The sequence below is a fragment of the Phyllostomus discolor genome, chromosome 2, assembly GCF_004126475.2.
Source record: "Phyllostomus discolor isolate MPI-MPIP mPhyDis1 chromosome 2, mPhyDis1.pri.v3, whole genome shotgun sequence".
Classification (NCBI taxonomy): Eukaryota; Metazoa; Chordata; class Mammalia; order Chiroptera; family Phyllostomidae; genus Phyllostomus; species Phyllostomus discolor.
The window spans coordinates 162,875,459-162,897,274 of NC_040904.2; the positions used below are offsets into that span (position 1 = coordinate 162,875,459).

Consider the following 21,816-nt stretch of genomic DNA (forward strand, 5'->3'; position numbering starts at 1 on the left):
TTTAGAGGTTGCTTTGGAGTGGACCATCAGCTTGGAATTCATCATCTGCATGGGAGAAACACAGACCTGACTGGACTCCTGGGCTCAAAAGGAGGGCTGAGAGAGGCTTGGAGCCATGTGTGCCCCTGCTGGCCGGGATCAGGGTGGGGGTGGGGTATGGGCAGAAACCACACGGGGCTCAAGTTTCCTCTCTTGGCCAGAAGGGGCAGAAGGAGAGGAGGGCCATGGGGAAAGGGGAGGGTTGGAGGAAGGACGAAGAAGTCAGGCCCCAGGGCTTCAGAGGAGACTGGTGTGCCGCCCTGGAGCTCCCTGTGATCAGTCTGAGCCTCCACACTCAGAACTCAGCAATGGTCAGGAGGCGGGGCACAGACCTCCCAGGTTCTCGGAGGTAGCAGGGATCCTCACCCAGGAGCTGTCAGCCCAGGCCCTGACTCCCCAGAGACAGCACTCGGAGCCTCATCTTTCTCTGCACTCTGCTTGGACCCTGCCACAGGTGCCTGAGGGGCGGGGTGGGAGGGAGATTCCAATGGGATCCAGGGACAGGCTGGGAGGTGGAGGAGGCAGAGGGAGAAAATACCCAACTTTCGTATGTTCTTAAGAGATCTCGGACCTTCCAGGCTAACCCTGGTTTAGGAATTTGACATCTCCGGGAGCTCCTCTGGAAGAAGGAGGAGTCCTAGAACACTCCTAGGTTTCTGGAGTGTTCTGGGATTCTTGGGGTGAAACACTGTGTGTGGGGACCAGACAGTGGTCTCTTGAGGTACCTCTGAGGGGTTGGAGAATGACCCTGAGTAACCCTTCAGCAGGCTGGTTGCCCTGGGGAAAATAGTACCACCCTTTCTCCTCTCCTTTCCATCATGCTGCTCTGGCCAGCTGGCTGGGAAGGTTTGGTAGAGGCTGAGGAACTAGATGGATATCTGGATCACCGAGAAGTGTTGTTGCAGCAAGATGGGGTGGTAGAAGTAGGGAATGCTAGTTCTTGCCTCCCTTTGTCCCTTCTCTTCTCTGGGCAATAGGGATCAGATGGAACTGGAAGGAAAAGGAAGGTATTCCACTCCCAGGATAGCTCCTTCCAACTGGAAGTATAAGCAGCAGGAACGGAGTGGGCTGGGAAGCAGTGGAAGAGAAGAGGGACTGGGACTGGAACTCTCTAGTCATTGGTCCCCCAAAGACTGCAGTTTTGGGTCTAAGGACCAAGTGACAGAATGGCAGAAACTTGTCCCTCTCTCCCTTGTTCCCATACACCTGTTTGAGCTATGTATGCCCTCAGGAGATTGGACCTCACTCTGATCAACTCAATCTCTCTATCTTTTTCCTTCATTCTCTTTGTTTCTCTCTCATCTCTGTGTCCCTCTTCCTCTTTGGGGATTCTTCCTGATCTTTCTGAGTAGGTTGCTCACCTGCCACTCCACACCCCAAGTTTCACTGACCTCTCTTCATTCTTTCACTGCTTTTATTGACACCTGGAAAGGTGGAGTGGTCTAATAAACCTCAGAAAAAGGTCCTAGGGCCCTACCAGGGTCGCTCAGTTGGCTATATGCCAAGGTTGTGTATTCAATCCCTAGTCAGGGCACAGACAAGAATCAACCAGTGAATACACAAATAAATGGAACAACAAATCGATGTTTTTCTCTCTCTCCCTCTCTCCCTTCCTTTCTCTAAATTCAATTAAAAAAAAAAAAAAGAACAGGGTCCCAGAGTCAAAGGGTCCCTTTCCCCTTGTCAAGACAGTTAGAGCCTTGGGGCAGCAGTTGAGGCCAAATGTCTTCCTCTTCCCAGCATCCCTCTAAATAGTTCTCATCCTGCATCCTTAAGCATAAAGCCCCTTGTCATTCTGCAAGTACTCAGGGATTGTGATAAGATTCTGGGTAGGACCATCAGTATGGGAATAAAGGGTGGATTTATAGTTCCTGGAGATGGCTCCAGTCCTACCTGATACACGATGTTGGGGAGTAAGATGGCTGGGTGACCACAAAGTTTGGGCTAAACCGGGAAGTGGGAACTGATTATTGTAAAAGAAAAGGGACGTAGGAAGTCCTGCTCCATTTTCCCAGTATCCCTCTAGTTTCTGTACCCTCTGTGGCATTCTTTTTGATTCAATTCTGACTATACCCTCTTCCCTGATTTATACCACTGGCTGACAAGCCTCTGGCTGGTCCTCAGAAGGGTAGGCTCCTAAGACTCAGCGGAGCCTATGCCTGGTATACAGAAGGACATTGCTGAGTGTTTAGGGGAAAACATACTTCTCTCCTTTGACCTAGTGCAAACTGTATCAGAAAGCTGGTTAGAGCTGATCCAGAGGTTCTCTTCAACTCCCCCTTCTCCAACCTCTTGCCTCTCTCTGAGCCCCTTCTGGATTCTCATTTCCTTGTCCTAGGGTGAGGGGGAGATTGAGCTCATGGTCTTCATGAGGAGGGGTTGATAGGAGGGGTCTCAGATACTGGGGCAGTCAGAACCTAGTGTTGCCTAGGTCAAGGATCTGAAGCTCAGAGAAGCCTAGAGATCACTTGCTGGACTCCTTTCTGGCTTTGTGTTTTTTCCTGTGAACTCATATTGTTGGACTACTGTAGTATTTTCAAAGTGCAATGGGCCTCTGGCATCAGAAACACAAGGGCACTTGTTAAAATGCCGATTGCTAGGTACCTGCACCTATGAATTCAATTCAGTAGGTCTGGGGTGGCATTCAGGATTCTGTTTTTACAAATACCCTGGGTGAATGTGGTAACAATAAAGTTTGTGACTGCCTGAGCTAGACACAACAGACTGCTTCTCACAGCAAAAAGATTCCTCAGTCCTGTGTCCATTAAATGGAAGAGACTGAATGTGAAGCAGTTTGCCTAAGGCCATGCATGCATCTGGAAGGCCAGAGAACCTGTATCCTGCCTTCTAGGGCAGGGTCTTTGTACTGCACCTAAGAGTCATATTCGGGAAGATATAAGGAGGGACAAAGGGTGGGGGTAGGTGTGTGTGTGTGAAGGACTATGAGGCAAGAGCCATTGTCCCTGCCCCATAAACCCCTTCTCCATTCACTTTGCCTTTGGGCAATTTCCTCCAGAACCTGGGTGGGGGAGTGTGGGGTTCCGGTGTTGAAATGGCATCCTGGACAGACATAAACACCCCACCCATTCTGCTCACTGGCCAAGGGCCTGTGCCTACACCACCTCTCAGCTCTGAGGATGGCGATAGTACAAGGGGTTGGGAGCAGGAGGTAGGAGAGATCCTCTTTCAAAAGGATAATTTGCAGTTCTCACTAATTATGTTGTAAATCAGAGTAGACTTCATATCAAGCTGTGATAGGCCATCCTTGTGGTAATCTAAGGTCATGCAGTTTGAGGTCATCCTGTCTTATTTGTTCTATGATTCTTCTCCAACCTCAGCTCTTACTTATATGGCAGGAGTGGGGTGTAGTGTCTAGCCCTAAGAGATCAGGAGGTTTCTATGAAATCTACTTGGAATTTTTTGCTGAAGGCAGGGAGAACAGATGCAAGGGAAGAGGGCTGTCAGAGAACAGGGAGTAGGGTGAGGAGAAGGCTGACAGAGAGAAGATGAAGGCAGAGGTGAGGGTTTGCTGAGAAAGTTAAGCTGTCTGAGCAGAAAGGGGCCTCCAAGTTCCATTTGTCCAACACCCCGGTTTTACAAATGAGGAAACAGAGGCTCAGAGAAGTGTGATGACTTGCCCAACATCACACTGCTACTTTGTGGCAGACCTGCAGCTAGAGCCCAGATCAAAAGAGAAAGAGACTGGAGGGGAATGTGTATTCAAGGCTTGAAAAAGAAATTCCCCAGAAGAGGAGGAAAGAGACTGAGATCCCACAGAAAGAACTGGTGATGTAGACCACCATGAAAGGTCTGGGGTATGAAGATAGAGGAGCAGGATGAGAAGGTGCCTGGAAAGTGATATAGGCTGGTAGACTCAGTCAATAGAGGTTCCAGACCTGACTCTGCTATTTACCAGCTTGAGTCTCAATTTCTGAATGGACCTTATAGGATCTTTGTGAAAGTCAGTCTCATAAATGAATACTTGTAACACAGTTCTTGACCAATACTCAATAAGTCTTTGTTACAGTTGTTGTATTACCTTAGGAGAGGAAAGATCCCTGGCTGTGGAATGGGGTATGGCCAAGATGACCCTTTGGGGATATAGGACAGAGGTCCAGTGACTCCAGAGACCATTTCTCCCTCTGCTGCTTGCAGCTGATAAACTTCTTATCTGGCCAAGGCAGGGGAGTCCAGGGCCAGGATAGGAGGAGAGGGCAGGGCTGCTATCAGCCAGCAGGCCTGGGCCATATCTCAGAGAAGGGGAGGGACTGTCTGCTTGGCTCTTCCCACAACACACTCCTGGGGGATCCTCAAGCACTCACTCTCATCTTGGGAAGAAAAGACAGAGATCCTAAAACTGAGAACAGGGGAGGAAAGCAGGCATGATCTCTGATGTTGCCCCAGAAAATGGGGGGAAAACCCCCAGAAGATGTGGTTTCTGCCCCAGCCAGTGATACAATTTTGGGGAGAAAGAAGTAGGGAAAAGAGAAGGCATCTTGTCTGAAAAAAAGGTAAAGGCCTAATGTGCTCCCAAAGGAACTGAGTACAGCCATAGCAGGTGAGGTAGAGATCACACCACAGAAAAAGACTTTCTACAATAGCTTAAGGAGCTGGTTGATGAGTCCAGCATGAGTGGGAGGGGATGAGGTCTCTCCTTCTATCAGGTGACACTAGATGGAGCCTCTCTGTGGAGGCAGGCAGGACAAAATTGCTGACCCCTAGCAGCAGAGCCCTAACTCCCATTTATCCTTTGACACAGGTTGCTGGGGCCATTTGGGCTTTGGGGGACCCTGGACCAGGCCCTGGCCCTGGCCCAGTAGGATGCCCCCGTGTCCTCCTCAGCAGAGCAGGAATAGGGTGACACAGCTGCCCACCCCGGAGCTGGGCGAGATGGAACTGACTTGGCAAGAGATCATGTCCATCACTGAGCTGCAGGTGAGTAGGACGGAGGGAGCAGGGGAAGGGAAGGGTAGAGGAGCAGGACGTTTAGCTGGGACTGAGGTAGGCAGCAGGAACAAGGAGGGATCAGGGTCTCAAGCTGGAAATGTTCCAAGGACTGAAAAAGAAAGGGCTGGAGTAGCAGGGAGATCTAGTTGTTACACCAGAAAAATAAGGAGAAGGGGTGTGGAAGAGCAGGAGACAGGAGTGTTGGGGAAAGAAGGATCTGATTAGGGGTATAATCTCTCTCAGCAGCCACTCTGTTCACATCTCTCTACCCCACCTTCTGCTCCGCCTTCCCTTTCTCACCTTCTTCCCTTCTGACTTCCTTCCCCAATCCTGCTCATCTTCTTCCTTCATTTTCTCCCCCTGCCTTCAGCAGCTGGGCCCCTTTCCCTCAGCAGCTGGGCCCCTTTCCCCCAGGTAGCTGAGCAGTACTTCAGGGGCCTCAGGAAGGGGGGTCAGTCAATGCCGGGGTCCTCTCCTCCTACCAGTTGGACAAAGGGGTATCTGTTGGCCTAACAATGATGCCTTTGTCCCCAGCTGGGCTAGAGCAGGGTGGCTCCCCTATGTGGGTTGGGGGCCCTGTTTCTAGCATGTTCTTTTCTCCTCTCTGCACCTGGGAAGGGACAGGGGGACTGAAGAGTAGAGAGTAGAGCTAGTGCCAACTCCCCAAGGTGACTCTTAACCCCCAGACCTGGCTCTGTGCCTGCCCCCTTCTCTCCCCTGCCACCATGCATGGGCCCTCAGGATCTGTCCTAAACCCTGCTTCCACACAGCAGCTCCCTCTGCTGGGCACCCAGGGCATGGACAAGATCTGAACTTGACCTTTTGACCCTAGATAACCACAGCAGGAAAGGGTTCTGAGGGGTCATCTTGGATAACAACTCCTTCTTTTTCTGAAAGAAATAAAAGAACATGAGGCATTTCCAGCCAGTCAGATCTACTGAGGAGGAGTTTTTATGATTGTTGTAATGCTAGTTCTTTCTGAAGTCTGACCTCAGTGACTTCCATTCCTGTTTAAGCAGCTTTCTTCTTGAAGTAGCTTCATTGCAACTCTAGAAGCTTTCAATGATTTTTTAGCACCTTTCTGTTCCCTTGTTATCATCTCACTGGGTCTTTCAGAAGGACCCAGCATGATCCTGAGAGAGCTGGCCCTCTTCCTCAGTCTGTCTCCAAACTTTTTTGTCTTTTTCTTGCAGGGCCTAAATGCTCCAAGTGAACCATCGTTTGAGCCCTCAGCCCCAGCCCCGTACCCTGGACCCCTGCCACCTCCAACTTATTGTCCCTGCTCAATCCATCCAGATGCTGGTTTCTCCCTTCCTCCACCACCTTATGAGCTACCAGTAACCTCAGCTCATGTCCCAGACTCTCCATACTCTTATGGTAACATTGCCATACCAGTCTCCAAGCCACTGACCCTCTCAGGTCTCCTCAGTGAGCCCCTCCCAGACCCCTTAGCTCTCCTGGATATTGGGCTACCAGCCGGGCCACCCAAGCCCCAAGAAGACCCAGAATCCGACTCAGGATTATCCCTCAACTATAGTGATGCTGAATCTCTTGAGCTGGAGGGGACAGAGGCTGGTCGGCGGCGCAGCGAGTATATAGAGATGTACCCGGTGGAGTACCCCTACTCGCTAATGCCTAACTCCTTGGCCCACCCCAACTATGCCTTGCCACCTGCTGAGACCCCCTTAGCCTTACAGCCCTCCTCAGGCCCTGTGCGGTCCAAGCCCACTGTACGGGGAGAGGCAGGGAGTCGGGATGAGCGTCGGGCCCTGGCCATGAAGATCCCCTTCCCCACGGACAAGATTGTCAACTTGCCAGTAGATGACTTTAACGAGCTGTTGGCACGGTACCCGCTAACAGAAAGTCAGCTGGCACTAGTCCGGGACATTCGACGTAGGGGCAAGAACAAGGTGGCTGCCCAGAACTGTCGCAAGAGGAAGCTGGAGACAATCGTGCAGCTGGAGCGGGAACTGGAGAGACTCAGCAGCGAGCGGGAGCGGCTACTCAGGGCCCGAGGGGAGGCCGACCGGACCCTAGAGGTGATGCGCCAACAGCTGACTGAGCTGTACTGTGACATTTTCCAGCACCTGCGCGATGAAGCTGGCAACAGCTACTCTCCTGAAGAGTATGTGTTGCAACAGGCTGCTGATGGGGCCATATTCCTGGTGCCCAGGGGGACCAAGATTGAGACCACAGACTGAGCGGACCCAGCAGGGTGGTCCTGGTGACGATTTTCTTCATTCCCTTTTGATAAAGATGCTCCTGGACCCTGAGGCCCCTAAGGGGACTACAATGAAAAACCTGACATTTGTTGGGTCAAGGTGTGTTTAACGAGGCTTGCCTTGAGGCAAATAAATGAGGGAAGGCTGGAATCTGATTCAGCTTCCCAGGTCTCCAATCTCCACATTTTGTTTGAGCTTTAGTATATAAAGCCCTCCACATAAAAAGCCTTCCGTTGTGTCTTCCTTCTATTAGTGTGTATACAAACATACACTTTTCTTGACATAATTTTCTTGAAACAGTAATTTTCAGATGCCACATCAAAGTTCAAACTTCCTTGATACCACATTTCCATTATTTTTGAAGTTGTGTGGTTCCCAATCTTCTCTGGAACTACATTACACAAACTATTTGGGGTATTTTGCTTCTATGTGTATGTATACTTCTATTCGACTTTACCAGCGCCATTCCAATAGGGAAACTTTACTTCCAGGTTCAGTTAACACACTACAGTTGACAAAAACAATGTAGAGATGTGGAATCTGCATACCTATACATTTTTGAAAAACATGGTTTCTTGCTCAGGCTTAGGGAATTTTAAATAACTTAAGGCGCTCACAAAAGTAACTCAGAAGCAAAATTAGACCTTTAGAAGCACCTAAGCTCTGCAGGGGAGACTACGTGCCTAAAGCAAAAGGTTGAACATGGTTTTGGAGTGTAAACTAGGATGAGTCAGTTTTCATGAACTTGAACAGGGAATCTCTTCCTTGAATCTACTTCTTGTAAATTGTATCTGTAAAGCACCCCTCAATGTACAGAATGTAATAGATGTGTTAAGTTTTTCAGTAAGAGTGTTTTTGTTAACTGTCACCTCAATAAATTGCTAATTTAGCAAATCTCTGGTAGTCCTGGTTTTCCTAAACCTTTTGAGTTTATGGATTCACATACCTCACCAACTCCCTCAGCCCTACCCTGCTGTTGTGAGGCTGTATGACTTCCCTCCTGAAAGCAGTAGGAGAAACTTAGGAGCCTACTTAAATTGCTTCTAAAAATATTTCAGATTCATCATCTTTGAGAAGCCAAGATTTAACCTACCTCCTATATTCTTACCCGACTTGATTTTTTTTGAAGCCTAAGATAGCTAGCCCATATATGCTTGTCCACCAAAGATGACATCCACTATGCCCCTCCAGAACTTAGTAGGTTTGGCTCTCAAAGACAGGGGTGGCAGGTAGCTCTGGCTCCGCCCCCTTTCTCTTGTCAGGGGAGCAGGAAAAAGGTTATGTACAAATGGGAAAAAAATAGGTAACAGTTTACTTCTAACAGGGTCAGGGCTGAGTCTTGCAGCGAGAACCCAGTTTCTCAGATCCCACTAAATGATGATGCCAGCCAATGAGATAAACTTTTCTAAGGCCCTGTTCCTTTAGATTGACCCTGCTAAAAAACTGTTTAGCTGACACCTGGTATGTAATTATCTCCTGTATGTCTCATCCCCAAACTTGAAATGCTCAGTATCAAGTTTACTGTGTTGTGAAAGCAGAAAAAGAAAATAAGCAAAAACAAATTAAAAGCATTTTATTTAAAAAGTCCACTCATAAAACTGAATGATTAACTCAAGCTGCAGCACAGCTAAATGAAAACTGCATGGCAGTGAAAATGAAGTACACAGTGGCTCAGATAAAGGGTGTCCTCAAAAGGATGTTCCTGGCAAAAAGTAAAAAAAAGAAAAAGTTATGAAATATTTATACAAGCAGGTGAAAGATTCCCATTCTTTTTAATTGAGCCCAGTTGTTTTAACAGATTTCTGAGAGCAGATTATGACATCCTCTTTGGTTCTGAGGCAAGCTCATTCTCTACTCTGGTAATACCAAAATACTTTATAAAAACTTACCTTTTAACTATTAATCTTGAACAGGTTTTTTTTTTAAAGGACGGCTGATAACCTGTAGTAGCAGACTCCTCCCTAGAAAAGCAAACAACCTTTAGAACTAGCTTTTCTGAGACCAAGACCCATCTCAGGCTAAATCCCCCACCCCCCACTAGAGGCCCACCCACCCTCCCACCATCATTTGGGGGAAGATTTGTAATACATTACTTTGAGCCATTGTTTTAAGGAAATGGGTCAAAGGAAGGAAGTCAAAATTAAAGGGCAAAAATTTATCACAGTAGAGATCAAGTGCTCATTTCCTTCCATTGGGATCCACTAAGACTATGGTGTCAATTTATAAAATAATCCATCTCCAGAAAACCAAGTTCAGCTTAACTGGACTAGTTTTGGCTCAATATATTAAGGAAAATATAACAGAAAACTGGATTTTAGATAACTATATGGATGTAAGTAAAATCTGTTCTTACCTACCAGCATAGCAATAAAACCTTTCCTCCTGGATCTGACTGCTAGTCCTAAGAGTCAGGTGTGCCTTACTCTTGTCTGCCTCCTTCCTTGCGATGGTCACTGAAACTTCACTCCCTCCTAGCTTTCATGGAGCGTGTCGTGGACTGCCCCTGGCTTATCTGTACTCCACATACCACAAGTGTCTACTCTCAGCTGTAGAGTGTCTGAGCTCGCAGTCATTCGCGCTATGCTTGCTAGCAGTTCCTAGTAGCTGAACATCTCTCCTGGATCTTTAAAGGCATTGTCAGGAATCCTGAGGTATCTGCAAACTCCCTCAATAGTTAAGGTTTCACCTGCCATTGCAAACTCAGCCAGTGTCAAACCCATGGAACTGTATCATCCATCCATGCTTTCCCACCCACATCCACCTCCCATCCACCTCCACCCACCCTCCCCTCCCCAAACTTCCAAGTAACACACCCATAGGTGAAATACAATCCTAGTGATCAACAAATCTCTATGCTACTAAGTAGGTACAATGGCACTGAAATTGAGGATATCAAAGGGAAGGCTCAAAAGAACCTATGTACAAAAAACAATCACTGGATATTAAGTTAACTTTAGAAATCATTTTCTATACAATTAACATTTTAGGATGGTTACGTGGTCTTGTGCTATATTTAAAGGAAAACTGCAGTTAGCACGTTTATAAGCAGTATGGTTCTTCGACATCTCCATAATGTTAATCTCCAAATAGGCAACCTAGTGTGATTAAAATCTATTAAGTCTCTATAAAGACCCACCCAACCGGAACAAAGTAAACTGCAGTTTTCCTTTAATGTAGTGTAGGATTAAGAAACTCTTACTGGTTCTGGTAAGTTTAAAAACATCTCCCAAAACACTTCTAATCTGTGGATTTTTGGAGCTGCATTAGCCAACAGCTGGTTTCTAATCTCTGGCAAAGTTTTGAATTTGAATTGGTGACAGAAGCATTCAACATTCATGGGTAGTGGGTAGGGAAAGTCCAAAGCTCTGCCAGTCCCAAATCCATACAGTTGTCATTCCATTCAAGAGGATATTAAATCGTTTATTGATTACACATGATAATGGATGATACACAAACTTCATTCCCATCTATAATTTTATCTGGTACCATAATTCAATTTAGTATATTGCATAGGATGTGCCAACAACCATTAGTAACCAAATAAACTCCGTGACTCTGCTTGGGTGACCCTTTTAATGGTGAACTCCAGGTCACAACACAGTAACTTATCAATTCAACTACACCAAGGTTTCTGAAGACAATGGCATGTGTGCCCAAGCAGGTTGTAAATAAATTTCAAATGGAATCTGGCATCACCCTGAAGGAATTCTAACTTCACACTGTTGGGGTAATTTACCAAGATGGCTTCAGAGTAGACTAACTTTACACAGCACATTTAAAAAAAAAGACACATTTATTCAGCGTCATGATCAGACTATTACATTTAGCAATCAACAGCATGGGTGCAAAAAGGAAAAAAAAAAACTACATTAAAAACCCTTTGTTGGAATGCTTTACACTTTCCACAGAACAGAAACTAAAATAACCTGTTATACAATTAGTCACAAATACAGTCCTCGAGTTTTTTTGCCCATTCACATGAGTATTGTCTAAAACATGTCTTCTTTGTAGCAGCTAGGCCCTGCCACCACTGTGCTTGGCTGAGTTCACAAATCTGTTGTAACCTGTAGCTTCCCTGTCACTTCTCTGGCTCTCCTCTCCTGCTAAGCTTTGTTTCCTGTTGAACAATATGGAATAAAGTTGTTAATCTAAACATATTAAGACTTAAGGCTACAATCCAATAGCAAGTTGTTTCCCACAAATTTTGCTGATCTGAATATTAACTTAATATCCACAATTTTACTGCAGTTACATTGTTAACTATGTTGCACTGCTTAGCTACATTAGGGTTACTGGGTTCATTTTCAATCATAAAAATTAAGTTGAAACACAAAAAGGTGTTTACTTACCTGGCATAATTAAAACCTTCTGCCACTGCCATAGCTACTGCTGCTGCTGGAACCACCATAGCCACCTAAGAACAACGTTTATTCCTTTAAACTTTCAAAGTGCCAAGCAGTAACACTTTTATATTTGAAACAATAAAATTCAAAGTGGAGTTTCAGCTCAGATGACATTTTCAATTTGACTGAGTTACCAGTCACTTAAGTGTTCTTAAAACTTTGTCAGGCTATTTATTATAGCTCACACAATGTCATCTAAGACCCAAACTATTCTTTAGCAGTACAAATTAAAGACACCTAGCCCTCTACTACTACTACAACTACCACCACCACCACCACCACCACCACCACTCACACACTCACTATACCTTGGTTTCGTGGTTTGGCAAAGTATTGGCCTCCACCACCATAGGGGCCAGAGCTTCTGCCTCCAAAGTTTCCTCCTTTCATGGGCCCAAAATTTGAAGATTGATTGTTGTAATTGCCAAAATCATTGTAGCTTCCACCACCTCCAAAGTTGCTTCCTAGGAATGGAAAGAGGACCGTTATCTGTTACTGAGGCAAGATGACAGCTCTGAAATCTATTGTGTTCAAAAATGGAAAAAGAAAAAAAAATTAAGTTGCTTGACCTGCCTTCCTCCCAAACTCTGATGGCTCCAATGTTTATCTTTGTATTTCATCTTTTCCAGGTAAGCATTCAGTTGAATAATCCAGTGTTTTACTCAACTCACCATGACAACACAGACCATATCCTATAGCCTTGAAGTCCTTGACCCATCCAGGGGCACTACAAACACATGCTGGATTCATCAACTAAGTGCCTATGGTCCCAAAGAAGTTAAGACACTAAATCCTACTAGAGCTAATCTAGTTCCAGTTGAACAGCCGAAGATGCCACTATCCACTCATTCATCTATTTGGGAGTGAGGCGGCCCCAGCTTAAAGCTAGGAGGTAGCACAGCAAGCCCATTAAAAAAAATACCATGCAATGTACCACATAATGCATCTAATCCCCACACGGGCATAAATTCTACAAGGCTAATCTAGCTACTGCACCAAGTACCTGGATCACTGGATACCTACCACTACCACCGCCAAAGCCGCCTCCGCCTCCTCCGTTGTTATAGCTGTCATAGCTGCCACTCCCGCCATAGCCACTGCCCTGGTTTCCATAACCCTGTCCACCACTTCCATAGCCTCTGCTTCCTCCAGAGTAACCAGGGCCGCCTCCTCCATAACCACCTACAAGAATACAATTCTTCTCAATAAGACAAAAGTATTCAACAATCAAAACCTGTTTAAGCGTAATGGGTAACAGCCTGCTCACATGCTGTTATGGTCAGAATTTAGCTTGTCATGCACTAGAGTTTTAGTCTCTACCAACCTATTCTATAAGTCACCAAAAACAAATACCCCCCCCAACCTTTTGCCTGTTTATTCCTAAATAAACCAACCCACAAAACTTACCATCATTACCAAATCCATTATAGCCATCCCCACTGCCACCATATCCACCACCACCACGGCTACCACCAAAGCCACCTGGAAGAAAGCAGATTTTTAAGTATATGAATTCCATACAAATTACAGCCTCGTAAGTATAAACTTGAGAAAACAGTTCCTGTGCTAAAAAAATTATTTTCATACACAGGACTTTGAGTTGGTGAGAAGCCAGAAATACATTTAGATAGAATATAACTTTGGAAACAGTGGCCATACTGTCAGATTGCATAAAGGACAAGTTATTTGAAGTCATTAAATTATGATCAAATATACCTCGACCACTGAAGTTTCCTCCACGACCAAAGTTGTCATTCCCACCAAATCCACCTCCACGACCACCTCCAAAGTTTCCAGAACCACTTCGACCTTAAGAAAAGATGAATTGCATTAAACCATAAAAATTGGAATTGGTCCTTAAGGTTTAACAAAAGCAACAAACCCACCTCTTTGGCTGGATGACGCACTCGCCATCTCTTGCTTAGATAGAGCTTTCCTTACTTCACAGTTGTGGCCATTTACAGTATGGTATTTCTGAACTAAAAAATTTGAAGATAAAAAGAACACAACCTCAGGGTTTGGAATATAACCAGAATTTCAGAACCCTTAGCTAACAAACGTGTTATGATACTCACTGACAATTTTGTCGACAGAGTCATGGTCATCAAAGGTTACAAAAGCGAAGCCTCTCTTTTTGCCACTGCCTCGGTCAGTCATGATTTCAATCACTTCAATTTTTCCATACTGTTCAAAATAATCTCTTAGGTGATGTTCTTCAGTGTCTTCTTTAATACCACCAACGAAAATCTTTTTCACAGTTAAGTGGGCACCCGGTCTTTGAGAATCCTAACGGGGAAAAAAACCCCAATTAAGCTAGACATTAGCAAAATCTCCTGAAATTAAGGTTCAAGTTTGTTACTATTCCCAAACATTGTATCTACCTGGTGGCACACTTGTAAATGACTAGGGAAGGGAAAAATAAATCACTCACTTCTCTTGAGACAGCCCTCTTTGGTTCCACAACTCTTCCATCCACCTTGTGTGGCCTTGCATTCATGGCTGCATCCACCTCCTCCACAGTGGCATATGTGACAAACCCAAAGCCTCTGGAGCGCTTGGTGTTTGGATCTCTCATCACCTAAGATGTAATTCATTTAAAATCATAGTAAGACGCCCAAACTACTGTCATTTCTACCTTGAACAAGATAAGAAATTATATTAGTCTTCAAACAAAGTCCTTCCGTTTCCCATTATCCCTGTACAAACTTATTGCGAGCTTTTTAGCTCTCTAACGCCACACCTTCTTGTCATTTCCAACTATAATCCTGTTATCAATAGCCATTAAGTATTCAGACAAGACCTATGGCACGAGAAGCCTAGTAAATCAACTAGTTCTAGGACCCCTTTTCTCTTCCAAGTCTTACCACACAGTCTGTGAGCGTTCCCCATTGCTCAAAATGGCTCCTCAGACTCTCATCTGTTGTTTCAAAGCTCAAACCTCCGATAAAGAGCTTCCGTAGCTGTTCCGGCTCTTTGGGAGACTAGGAATGGGGAAGGGAGGGAAGCGTTAAATTAGCCGGTTAACGCAAAGCACCATTCACTTAAGCAAAACTAGACAGTATGCACGTAGTGCTTATTGTTCCTTCTGGTCGCAGCAAGCCACGTGTTTCTCCCCACTGGGTACAGAGTACTGGAAGGTACAAAACAGCGAGCGCATGCGTCCCTACTCTGCCTTTGACGCACGCGCAACAAAAGGAGTGAACGGGAGGGGCCCGTTGCCAAAAAGAGACGAAAGCGGCTTTTTAAGAAACTCGCCTACTGAGACAAGGTAAAAAAAAAAAAAAAAAAGACTTACTATGCCTAAGAGATTTACTGGGAGGTACAAGCCTGGCATAATAACTAAATGTTACGGGACAGCGGCCTCATGGCCACGACGAGGACAAAATGGCGACCTGAACTTTGGGAGGGGTAGGCCCGGGCCGCGACTGAAGAACTGCCGAATGGGCTGGCGCAAGCAGCCAATCTAAACTGCATCCCACGAAACTCAGGCAGAGGTGAGCAAGAAAATTAAGTTGGAGAGACCGTCTTACCCACCTCTGACTTAGACATGACGACTGCAGCAGAGAGAACTTCAACGATGCTTACTCAGCGGCGTCCACCGGCAGAAAGGAGTAATGTAACGAACGTATCTGCCAGCCTACCTTCGGCCTCGCTTTTTATCCCGCCTCCTCCCTTACGGCATTGGTAGACTCCGCCCCTTAATAGCTGTGATTGGATATTTGAAATAGCTTCCTGCTACTATTGGTCTGTGATGCCGCATTGCTGTTAACGTCATCCCTTTGGAGGTCTGCGTAGTCTCCACCCCTCGGAGTTCATTGGTTCCCGAGTAATATTATTCTTAACTAATCTGATTGGCTAGACAACAAATCATTTCTATTTGAATGCACCTAGGATATTTAAATAACTTTTTAATCCCCCACTCTTCGAATACTACATTCTACTCAGTTGTCAGGGCATGATTAATACTATATTTCAAAAAGTAGGATGTGATAATTTTATTTTTGCAACAACTGCTGAGCGCATGTGTAGTAAAATGGCGAGTTTACGCAGGCGCATTAGGAAGTTCCGCTTGGCTCAAAGAACACGTGAAATGGCGGGTGGGAGACGGCAGTGAATTTATAGCGCCTGCGTAGTGGCGGGAGCTGTGCCGCGTTTTGCGCAGGCTTAGTGGGCGGAGAAAAGGTCTGGTTCCAGGATTGGTCGCGCAGGCGCAGGAAACGATCCGTTTTGGCGGGCGGTTGGCGTTGCGCAGAAGACGGTGGCAGTGGTGGCTTGTGGTCTGGCCTCATCATAGAGGAACAGGGAAGACATTAGCGTGAGTGATCGGTGTCGATTCCGGGTAAGTGGCGGACAGTCTTGCCTACCCATATGAGGTCTTGAACCGACTCCAATTGGGCCAGTTATTGTGTGAAATGAATGGACGGTGGGGTGGGGGCTAGTGAAGGGGGAGCGGTTGGTCGGGCCAACCAATAGAAGAACAGGGGCGGATGTTTTGTCCGTGTAGGTTCTGTGGAGCTTTGCAGCCGAAGAGTTTGACTGGCAAGTGTGCAGGCCAATTGGGTTTACCTTTAGCTGTCGACTTTTCGGTCCTTGGACCTTCGTAATATGGGAGGCGGGTTTTCGCCTCCTGAGCAGCGTCTCACTGAGCCAATGAGCACGAAGCGCGCGGTAGGTTGGGCTCTTCCGAGAGGCAGCGGTTTGACTCCAATGGGGAATGAGGGGGTCGCGCGGTTAAATGGATGGACCAAATCTGGAGCCAATACAGTAAGAGGACAACCTAAGGAGAGCGCTCGGCTGAGCCGTCCAATTAATGTTCCAAAGGGCAGGAGTGTTAGGTTTGTGGTTGTGAGGAAGGAGATTTAATGCCTGTGATGGCGCGTCGGGTGGATGTTTTATCCACGATAACTTCTCTAACGAAGCCTTTAGGCCTCCATCCCATAAACCTCCCTGGTAGGGAAACGGTACGTTTGCTCCTGTATACATCGAGTTTGCCATTTTTTTCTCCTCATCTCTACATCCCACCATCCACTGTCGATTTTGAGGGGAGTAAGGGAAGTCTTTTGACTTTGAGAATTAGCTTGTTTAGGAAGACTGACTTGATATGTTAGAACGAATGGGATAAACCTCTACTACTGTCATTGAAAGGCGCCCGAGTAAAACCCGCATAATGCATATTTCCACGGAGAACTCAGTATTTGTAAATCCATAAAGTTTTGGAAAGCTACATGACCAGAATGTGTAACTCTAGGGATACTGGGAGATGGAGGCAGATTGGATCTCTAATACTTAAATCTCTCCAGGGATAATAATAATCTGTGATTAAAATTAAATTCAAAAGTCAGCTGTTTTTTGTGTTTCCATTCATAATCATGTACTTCTCACCGCCATTCTCCTTACACCTCGAAAGAGGAAAGCGCAGTTTTCCCCTTAGAAACTAAGGTGATTCTCTGTCTGGAAGTATAAATAAAAAAGTAACTTTTGGGTACTTAGTACCTGCTAGGCATCATGTTAAGAGCTTTGCAAGAATTATCCATGTCCCCAATGCCTTAGTTTCTCCTTCGAGGAACTTTCCCCACTGCATATCTTTCTATGCACCATAAAGAGTTCTAAGCCCCTTTGCTGTTTCTCGGAGGATTTCTGAATTTGGATAACAAGGAAGCTGCTTAAGGAGGGTGATCCATCACCTGGATTACTTTGTTACCATTTGATTATATTTCCTTCAAAGTGTTTATTTAACATGCAGTCCATCTCTTGGTAATGCCCATTCTACTTATTCCAAGACTTTTACTAAGATACAGAAATTTTCATTGTCCTTTTGCTGTGTCAATGTATACTACTATATTCACTGATTTATTTAGGGTCAAGGGAAATAGTGTATAACTACTGTAATAAGTTCAGCTACATATCAAGTACCCTTATGATTAGAGACCTTTCTGACAAAAGACAGATGATTTTAGTTTAGCATACGGTGGAGAGAGGAGGGATTTCCATGTTCTCTGGCACTTGAAAAGGGACAAATCTATTTCATATTTGGTTATAAACTGTAGGGATACTGATAATACAGCTCTTTAGTTTATAAATATTAGTTTATGTTTTTTGCTTTTATTGACGTTTTATTTAAACACATAGCATGATTTACTTATAGGAATAGCCCATTCAACAAGGAAACTAAAGGAATATATGTAGGTTAAGGTATCCGTTCCTAATTTATTTAGGTTTGAAAAGAATACACTCTTGGTCTACAGAGTTTGCCACCCTCAGGACTCTTGACATTTCTGGCAGGGTGAATGTACCTCCCCTGCCCCCACCCCCATTTGTGACATTCAGAATGTCTCCATACATTGCCAGATGTCCTCAGGGGTTATATGGGAGCAAAATCTCCACCAGTTGAAAATTATTGATCTTATAAAATGACTGGTGCTAAAGTTGATTATCTTGTCAAAATCTTTAACCAATTGGAAATTTGAGGGAGAAGATGGGTGAAGGGTTTAGGAAGTGTCTTTTGGTAAATGAATTACTAAATCCTAATGATTATCTCTTCAGGTGTAGAGTGATCATTGTTTCATTGGATAAAAGGAAATTTTCATTAGTAATTGGTCAGTGGCATGTTAGGAATCAGGTCGCACAACCAGGTTACACAGCCGGAGGTGAGGGGGGCAGGCCAGTGAGCAAAGCTGCCTGAGCTACGCCCCCCTCCCAATTCTCCCGGTGGAAAAATTGTCATCTACGGAAAAATTGTCTTTTACGAAGTCAGTCCCTGGTGCCAGAAAGGTTGAGGATTGCTGTTCTAAAATAATGGCAAATACGATTTCTAAAGCAAGTCTATTTCCAAGGTAGACTTGCTTTAGACGCTTGCATTTCATCTGAGTTAAGCCTCCTTCCTTTACTGGGATTCTTTTGGATCAGTGTCTCAAACTTTTTTTGACCTTGATGCTCAGAAAGAAACACATTTTATACTGACCCTGCACACAATATTAAAACAAGTTTCTCTATAAATAAATGTGCAAAGAGTATACTATTTTTTTGCATCTACAGTACATTACTTCATTTTCTTAAAAACGTACATCATTTTTTGCTGAACTGATTTCATAGCTATGCACAGACCCACAGTTTAGAGAAAAAAGAAAAACAACTGATCTATAGATTAGGTAACCAAATTATGCCACTTTAGATTATATTTTAATTTGAAAGATTTCAGGATTTGAACATAGTTTTTGGGTACTTTGGTGTGGAAGTAAAAATTACTTGTTTTATTATGAATTCTCTTACAGTATTATAGTTGATATATCTGATAAATATTTCTCTGGTAGGAAAATTTTAGTGGGTAATTTTTCATTGAAGTTCTAAGAATATCACATTGAAAATTCTAACTTTAGACTTTTTTTCTTGCCTTTGGAGAACCTGGCTTGGTTGTTAACAAGACAAAATGTTGAGACTATGTTATAAAAATTAAATTTCAATCACTTGTGTTTATTCCTCAGAGGCATATTATTGCAGCTAAAGCTAAAAGGGAAAATAACACATCTTCACTGAAAACTAATCAGTAGGTGAGTAGAATGATGTCTGAGAAAAAAGAAAGAACGTACCTCTGGAGTGACTGGATTTTTATATGTCCAGGAAACTTCTGGTGATTCTCAGAGCCCTCACAATAGCTCTAGAAAAAGAGAAGAGTATCCAGAGTATAAAGATTTCTGAGGAAGACAAGTATTTTTTGCTTTTATTGACATATTTTATGTAAATACATAGCATGATTTATTTATCTTATTGGAATAGCCCAATTCAGTAACTCTTGGGAAAACATTTTTTTCCTTTTCTGTTCTTTTTACTTCCTCTATTTTTATTTCCATTCATCTTGCATGATATTGGGCCTAAAGCTGTGTGCTATGGATATTGACTTTAAAAAGTAATAAATTATAGTGTGAAATATCACTTATAACTGACTCAATGTGGCTGCTATTTATATGATGTTATTTGTGAATTTGGACTCTGGGCTCTCATCTTTTTTCCCTGATGTAAACTTTGATTTTCCTTTGTTCCTTGTAGAGGATGGCTTTAGCTGATCATTGAATTAATGGGAAGGAGTCCAGGTCATCCTGAGAAGAGTTGGCTTGTGCAGAGTCCAAGATGCAGATTTGTTGGACTTTTGTGAGCCACTTGAAGCCACATATTTATTTCTGATGACAACTTTACACTTGTGTTGGCAGAACACCCACAGTGACAACTGTTGCCTATGTTTAGTCTCTCCAGGAGCTCTACCAGCTAGCATGTTGGGGAAAACATAAACTGGTTTTCTCAGTAGCTGTGTAATATTATGTAATATTAAAGCTTTCTGAATTTGTCTTCTTAGATCTCCCAATGTTTCAGGTAAATTATGTACTGTGATTGCTTCAATTTACCCTTTGAAATGAGGGACTAAAGGTTTTAGGCAATCTTTGGGTCACTTGAAGCACACTTCTTTTTGGATCAGTAATTAGTTTTATATATGTCCAGTTTATGATTTTTGTAAGTTATATTTCCCCTTTGTGTTAGTTTCTTTTCCTTTTTTTTTTTTTTCTCCCTGGGTGTTAGTTTCTTGTGGCAGCTATAACAAATTACCAAAAACTTGGTGGCTTCAAACAGTTCTGGAGGCCAGAATTCTGTAATCAAGGTGTTGGGCTCTTTCTGGGGGCTCTTGGGGAGAGGCCCTTCCTTTCCTTTTCCAGCTTCTGGTGGTTGTCAGCCTCATTTTGTGGCCTCATCTCTCTCTGTCTTCACATTCTCTTTATTTTTCTCAGAATTTTCTTCTACCTCTCATAAGGATACATGTGATTGCATTTAAGGCCCATGGATAATCCGGGATAAATTCTCCTTTTCACATCTTTGAATCACATCGTTTGCCATATTAGGTAATATTCACAGGTTCTAGGGATTTGGACATGAATTTTTTTTTGGGAGCCAGCATTCAGATTAGTACACACTCCCTGCTTCTCTAACGCCTATCCAAATAAATTTTACCAAATTCAAAAAAGGAAAGGTTACTTAAGAGAGGGAAAATGAGGCAGGCAAGTTGGGGGGGGAAGGCTCAGGAGACACGGGTTCTTATTTCTGCCATTAAGTAGTGATATAGTAACCTTGGGTGAGCCATTTGTCCTCTTTGGTCCTTAGTTTCTTCATCTTATAGTATACAGAAGGATTTGTGTAGATGATAGCTAATAGCCTTCTAGACCAAACACTTTCATGAAGGTGACTCCTAAAATGTCTTAGAGTTTCTTTTTAAGATTTTGTTTATTTATTTTTAGAAAGTGGGGAAGAGAGGAAGAGAAACATCAGTGTGTGGTTGCCTCTCACGTGCCCTCAACTGGGGACCTGGCCGATAACCGAGGCATATGCCTTGACTGGGAATTGAACTGGTGACCCTTTGGTTCGCAGGCTGGTACTCAGTCCACTGAGCCACACCAACTAGGGCCTTAGAATTTGTTTTTGAAATCAGTAATTTTAAATGCAAATCAAGAACTCATCCAATATTTTGGATCAATGTAGTTTTGTGGTGTGGTCTTGCCTAGGACTCGAGAGACAGAAGACTGAATTGTTGGCTGGTTGTCAACTCCTTGGAGTATTATTAACACAGGATAACAAATCTGTACTTGTTAATTGTGTGTGATTTTCTAAGAAGAGTGTAATGGACTAGCTGGGCCATTTTCTATTTTCATCCTAATGAGGCTGTGGACTTTGTAGTCTGGATTTCCTTTCTAGTAAGAGTAATTTGTCAAAATTAAACGCTGACAGATTTTTTCCTACTTGAAACTAGGTCATGGGCCTAGTTTTAGAATTTTTCACATGCAGTCTTATTTTTCAAACTTACTGAGTCCTTGTTCCATTGTGTTCCATTGCTAGGGAGAACACTAGAAAGCATGGGACTAAGATGGTGTTGTTGAAAGGACTATTTCAAGATCAAGTTTTATAACACACATTATCTGTTTCTTCCATGGAGAGGAGAAACCAAATTGAATTCAAGTATTTTTCTGATTGTAATCTACATTTCTTAGAATAAAGCAAATTTGTATCTGAGCCAGAAGGCATAATTATGTTGGAATAAAATGCCCTGTGCTAAAGAGGTCAATTAACAGGTTGGGAAATCTTAAGTTTGGTTTCTGAGGCAAATACTTGGACTTCATGTGCCTTGTTTTTCATCAAGGCACATGGAATAAATCAGTGAGACTCATTTA

At 44.0% G+C, this 21,816-nt stretch overlaps 3 protein-coding genes across 8 annotated transcripts in view; 2 read left to right on the top strand and 1 right to left on the bottom strand.

The window, feature by feature from the left end:
• Nucleotides 1–222: 222 nt before the first annotated feature.
• Nucleotides 223–7,797, top strand: NFE2 (nuclear factor, erythroid 2). 3 transcript variants are annotated; one of them, XM_028533443.2, is made up of 3 exons: nucleotides 223–493; nucleotides 4,799–4,974; nucleotides 6,180–7,797. In XM_028533443.2, the coding sequence occupies exons 2-3, from the start codon at nucleotides 4,861–4,863 to the stop codon at nucleotides 7,185–7,187; spliced, it is 1,122 nt and encodes a 373-aa protein (XP_028389244.1). In that variant the 5' UTR covers nucleotides 223–493; nucleotides 4,799–4,860; the 3' UTR covers nucleotides 7,188–7,797. The 3 variants fall into 3 exon arrangements, with proteins under 3 accessions (XP_028389244.1, XP_035874783.1, XP_035874782.1); XM_036018890.1 differs by lacking the exon at nucleotides 223–493 and adding an exon at nucleotides 3,273–4,597; XM_036018889.1 differs by lacking the exon at nucleotides 223–493 and adding an exon at nucleotides 3,273–4,514.
• A 1,336-nt stretch (nucleotides 7,798–9,133) lies between these two features.
• On the bottom strand, nucleotides 9,134–15,282 carry HNRNPA1 (heterogeneous nuclear ribonucleoprotein A1). Of its 4 annotated transcripts, none has more exons than XM_036018891.1 (11): nucleotides 15,146–15,282; nucleotides 14,476–14,592; nucleotides 14,043–14,189; nucleotides 13,687–13,897; nucleotides 13,498–13,590; nucleotides 13,328–13,420; nucleotides 13,019–13,093; nucleotides 12,635–12,793; nucleotides 11,920–12,075; nucleotides 11,558–11,622; nucleotides 9,134–9,169 (listed from the first exon to the last, which is right to left on the bottom strand). In XM_036018891.1, the coding sequence occupies exons 1-10, from the start codon at nucleotides 15,158–15,160 to the stop codon at nucleotides 11,567–11,569; spliced, it is 1,122 nt and encodes a 373-aa protein (XP_035874784.1). In that variant the 5' UTR covers nucleotides 15,161–15,282; the 3' UTR covers nucleotides 9,134–9,169; nucleotides 11,558–11,566. The 4 variants fall into 4 exon arrangements, with proteins under 4 accessions (XP_035874784.1, XP_028389107.1, XP_028389108.1 ...); XM_028533306.2 differs by lacking the exon at nucleotides 9,134–9,169 and adding an exon at nucleotides 10,608–11,325; XM_028533307.2 differs by lacking the exons at nucleotides 9,134–9,169; nucleotides 12,635–12,793 and adding an exon at nucleotides 10,608–11,325.
• A 521-nt stretch (nucleotides 15,283–15,803) lies between these two features.
• CBX5 (chromobox 5) overlaps nucleotides 15,804–21,816 on the top strand; it is a 37,255-nt gene continuing 31,242 nt past the window's right edge. The window contains exon 1 of the mRNA XM_036018893.1: nucleotides 15,804–15,950. The gene's annotated coding sequence lies outside the window, so the exon portion shown is untranslated. The remainder of the gene's footprint in view (nucleotides 15,951–21,816) is intronic.

What these genes read in the sequence shown, in the direction of transcription:
- NFE2 (XM_036018889.1), top strand. Translation starts at nt 4,469, where the DNA reads ATGTGGTTTCTGCCCCAGCCAGTGATACAATTTTGGGGAGAAAGAA. An exon ending in ACAATTTTGGGGAGAAAGAA is followed by an intron (nt 4,515 to 4,798) that starts GTAGGGAAAAGA and finishes CCTTTGACACAG; the next exon opens with GTTGCTGGGGCCATTTGGGC. An exon ending in TGTCCATCACTGAGCTGCAG is followed by an intron (nt 4,975 to 6,179) that starts GTGAGTAGGACG and finishes TTTTTCTTGCAG; the next exon opens with GGCCTAAATGCTCCAAGTGA.
- HNRNPA1 (XM_036018891.1), bottom strand. An exon ending in AGAGGGCTGTCTCAAGAGAA is followed by an intron (nt 13,898 to 14,042) that starts GTGAGTGATTTA and finishes TTTCCCCGTTAG; the next exon opens with GATTCTCAAAGACCGGGTGC. An exon ending in TAATGGATTTGGTAATGATG is followed by an intron (nt 12,794 to 13,018) that starts GTAAGTTTTGTG and finishes GTATTCTTGTAG; the next exon opens with GTGGTTATGGAGGAGGCGGC.